This window comes from Bidens hawaiensis, unplaced genomic scaffold (assembly GCF_021521415.1).
Source record: "Bidens hawaiensis isolate Kalapana, Puna unplaced genomic scaffold, B.hawaiensis_p1.1 tig00007412_1, whole genome shotgun sequence".
Taxonomy (NCBI): Eukaryota; Viridiplantae; Streptophyta; class Magnoliopsida; order Asterales; family Asteraceae; genus Bidens; species Bidens hawaiensis.
In genome coordinates, this window is record NW_027491516.1 from 269040 (window position 1) to 272197 (window position 3158).

General features: G+C 42.1%; 1 protein-coding gene across 1 annotated transcript; it reads right to left on the minus strand.

Annotated features, from left to right (window-relative positions):
• Positions 1 to 2045: 2045 nt before the first annotated feature.
• Positions 2046 to 2878, minus strand: LOC143635130 (uncharacterized). The gene is made up of 2 exons (XM_077103017.1): positions 2584 to 2878; positions 2046 to 2392 (listed from the first exon to the last, which is right to left on the minus strand). The coding sequence occupies exons 1-2, from the start codon at positions 2876 to 2878 to the stop codon at positions 2046 to 2048; spliced, it is 642 nt and encodes a 213-aa protein (XP_076959132.1).
• Between the last annotated feature and the right edge of the window lie 280 nt (positions 2879 to 3158).

Sequence of the window (3158 nt, forward strand, 5' to 3'; positions counted from 1 at the left end):
AAGCCCGCAAAATCAATTTAACAGAATGCAATAACCATTATAACAAATCAGGTCCCGACATAAAATAATGATAACAATAAAATAATATTAATACCTCGATATCGAGATACGAGATAAAATAATATTAATACCTCAATTTCAAGTGTCCTTGTGTTCGATACTCGGACTTCCATAGTGCTATTCTATTAGTGATCGGTACACTTGCCGGTTTTGTGTAGTTTCTTTTGGAGTCTTGTTTAATAAATTTAAAGCTTAGTTGTGAGAGCATCATTATACCCACATCAATCACAATTGAGGGACTGATTCCCTTCAAATCCGCTATCTTCCACCTGATTGGTTCCTTGTTCGCAACCATCACCGCCATCAAATCATTTTCCTATTCAAGAGATACGTTAAACGCTATAATAACAGGCAAAGTATTATTTTTACCAAGAAAAGCATATTTTGAATGCTTTGGTAGCTCTTTTAGCTCGACTTTTGGTGCTTCCAGCATTGACGGTTTCAACCCGGTATCGATCTTCTCGGGAAGTGGTTCCACCTGAACTGACCATAATGGATGGTCTCCTCGCACAACTGCGATCTCCATTTGTTTCTCCTCCTCTTCCAGCAACCTGTTTGTTTCCACCTGTAACCTGTCAAACAAAAAACACGTCTCCGCTGTGCCATCCGTGCTGACGACAGAGTCGTAAAGTGGGATGCACTCATCAATGACATCGGCCATGAAGCACTCGTCATCGACCGGAGAATTATCTCCACGTGTGAAAACATTAATCCTCAGCTTACAGTTACCAAATGCCATGTCAACATTACCATTTATGCAATTAATGTTGGCATTTGTGGTAGCCAAAAATGGTCTACCGAGGATAACCGTAGGCTGTTTGGTCCTTTCACCCGAAACATAATTGGGGACCAAAAAGTCCACTGTAAAATAAAAGTCTTCCACCTTAACAATAACATCAGTCAGTATTCCTCGGGGAAGTTTCGGTGTCTGGTCAGCCAGGAAAACTATGGTGGTGGCTGCCCGAAGCGGCCCAAAGTCATACTGATCATATAGACTTCCCGAGAGAATACTGATGCTAGCTCCAATATCTAGAAGCGCCCGAGTCATTTTAAAATCACCCACCTGAATGGGTATAATGGGCGTTTCCAGATCTTGAAGCTTCGGTGGAAGCGAACCCGAGAGAATTGCACTTACATTGTCAGAAAGGTCAATCTGTTTAGGAATCTTATGACTCCATTTTTGCGTGCACAATTCCTTCAAGTACTTAGCATAGGCGGGAAATTTTTTTTATGGCGTCTAAGAGGGGTATATTGATTTTATCCTGTTTAAAAGTTTCCCACATTTCCTCTTGTTGTGGGCCCCTTTTTGATGCAATATTCGCCTTCGATGGCGCCAACAAGGCATCTGGATAGGGGACGGTTTTCATCTTCTCCTTGTCCTTAGAATTGTTGGTGTCATCCTTCGGAATTGGTTTGTTAATTTTAGTTTCACTTGGATTAGGTTCATTTAATTTAAGCAGTTCCGGCTCGTCATCACTAACGGGATTTTCATCAACCTCTTCCACCACCCCTTCAACCAATGGTGGTGGAATCCCAACTTTATTATCATACTTTTTACCACTACGTAAAATACTTACCTGATTCACGTGATTTTTTAAATTGGAACTGTAGTGGTTCGGGTTTACTGTGGTGTCGCTCGGGAGTTGGCCCGTATTCTTTTGTAACTTTGCTACATCTGCAGCGAACTGACCAATCTACTTCAACATCGTCTCTGAAGATTTATCTCGCAACTAGAACTGCTGTTTCATTTCGGCCTTATGATCAGTCATGACTTTCAATAATGCATCCAACTTTCAATGCACCGACTCATCCGAATTTCCTGAGGACCCTTTCTGTTGGTCCTGATTACTCGAAGAATTTCCACTCCGGTTACCGTCCGTGTTATACCCCCAATTTTGGTTGTACGAACCCTGCTGCTGATAACTGCCTTGGCGGTAATTACCCTGTGACCTGTTCTGGCTCGTTCCCTGAATGTTCGGGTTCAACTATGAAGACGCGTTCCCATAGCGAAAGTTCGGGTGATTCCTCAGGCCTGGGTGATAAGTGTTTGAATTCATCCCTTGACCCTTGGAAACCCCATAAGCATAGTTAACCTCTTCAGTATCATCCTCCTCTTCGTCATAGAACTCGGGGCAATTTTCTGCCTTATGCCCGAGTTCACCACAATCATCACAAACAGGGAATTTAACTCCAACGTTCCCAACTTCCTTCTTCTTACCCTTTCTTAACCCAGCCAGCTCACGTTCCAATTCAGCAATCTGTTCAGACTCACTCGTGACTGATTTAACTGACCTGGAAGAAGTACCACGTCTTCGCCTTTCAGCTGCTGCTTCTAATTTGGAATCCTCACACATAAACTCTAAGAAATCCCAATCATCTTCCTCAGGTTGATTCAGCAACTGACCATTACACGAGGCTTTCAGATATTTTCGGTCCTCGTATGTTAACCTGTCTACAAAGCATTTCACCAATTCCCACAACCCAATCTGGTGATGTGGGCATTTTCTGATCATCTCCTTGTACCTGATGAATGCTTCGTGAAACAACTCACCCGATAACTGTGAAAATTACGAATCTCCATTCGGGCCTCACTCGTCTTTGACTGCGAATAATACTCGTTTATAAACAGCCGGTGCATCTCGGCCCAGTTCCCCATACTATGCATCGGTAATGAGTTAAACCAGTTCTTTGCTTTGTCTTTTAATGAAAACTGGAACAACCGCAACCGAACCCCATCCTGATCATAAGTACCATCTCCAATCGACTCGCAAATAGCCAAAAAATCGGTCAAGTGAGAATACGGGTTCTCAGAAGCCATCCCGTGAAAATGAGGTACGATGTTGATGTATGATGGTCGGGACTTAAAAGTCGGTTGTGTTGGAATACCGTATGCCCGAGACACATAATTAGGTTAATGTGGCTAGTCATGTTTGATCCAAGTCGGGTCATACCCAATAACGAGTTAGACACACACCAATTATGTATTTGTTAAGATAAGATCTATAAGACAAATACAGAACACGATACATTCAGAAATTCGGGTTTCTGAATATTTACTTGAAAGTGTTAAATAAATTAATCGGTTAATTTATTTATTC

What these genes read in the sequence shown, in the direction of transcription:
- LOC143635130 (XM_077103017.1), bottom strand. Translation starts at nt 2,878, where the DNA reads ATGGCTTCTGAGAACCCGTATTCTCACTTGACCGATTTTTTGGCTATT. An exon ending in TTTCACGAAGCATTCATCAG is followed by an intron (nt 2,393 to 2,583) that starts GTACAAGGAGAT and finishes ATTCCAAATTAG; the next exon opens with AAGCAGCAGCTGAAAGGCGA.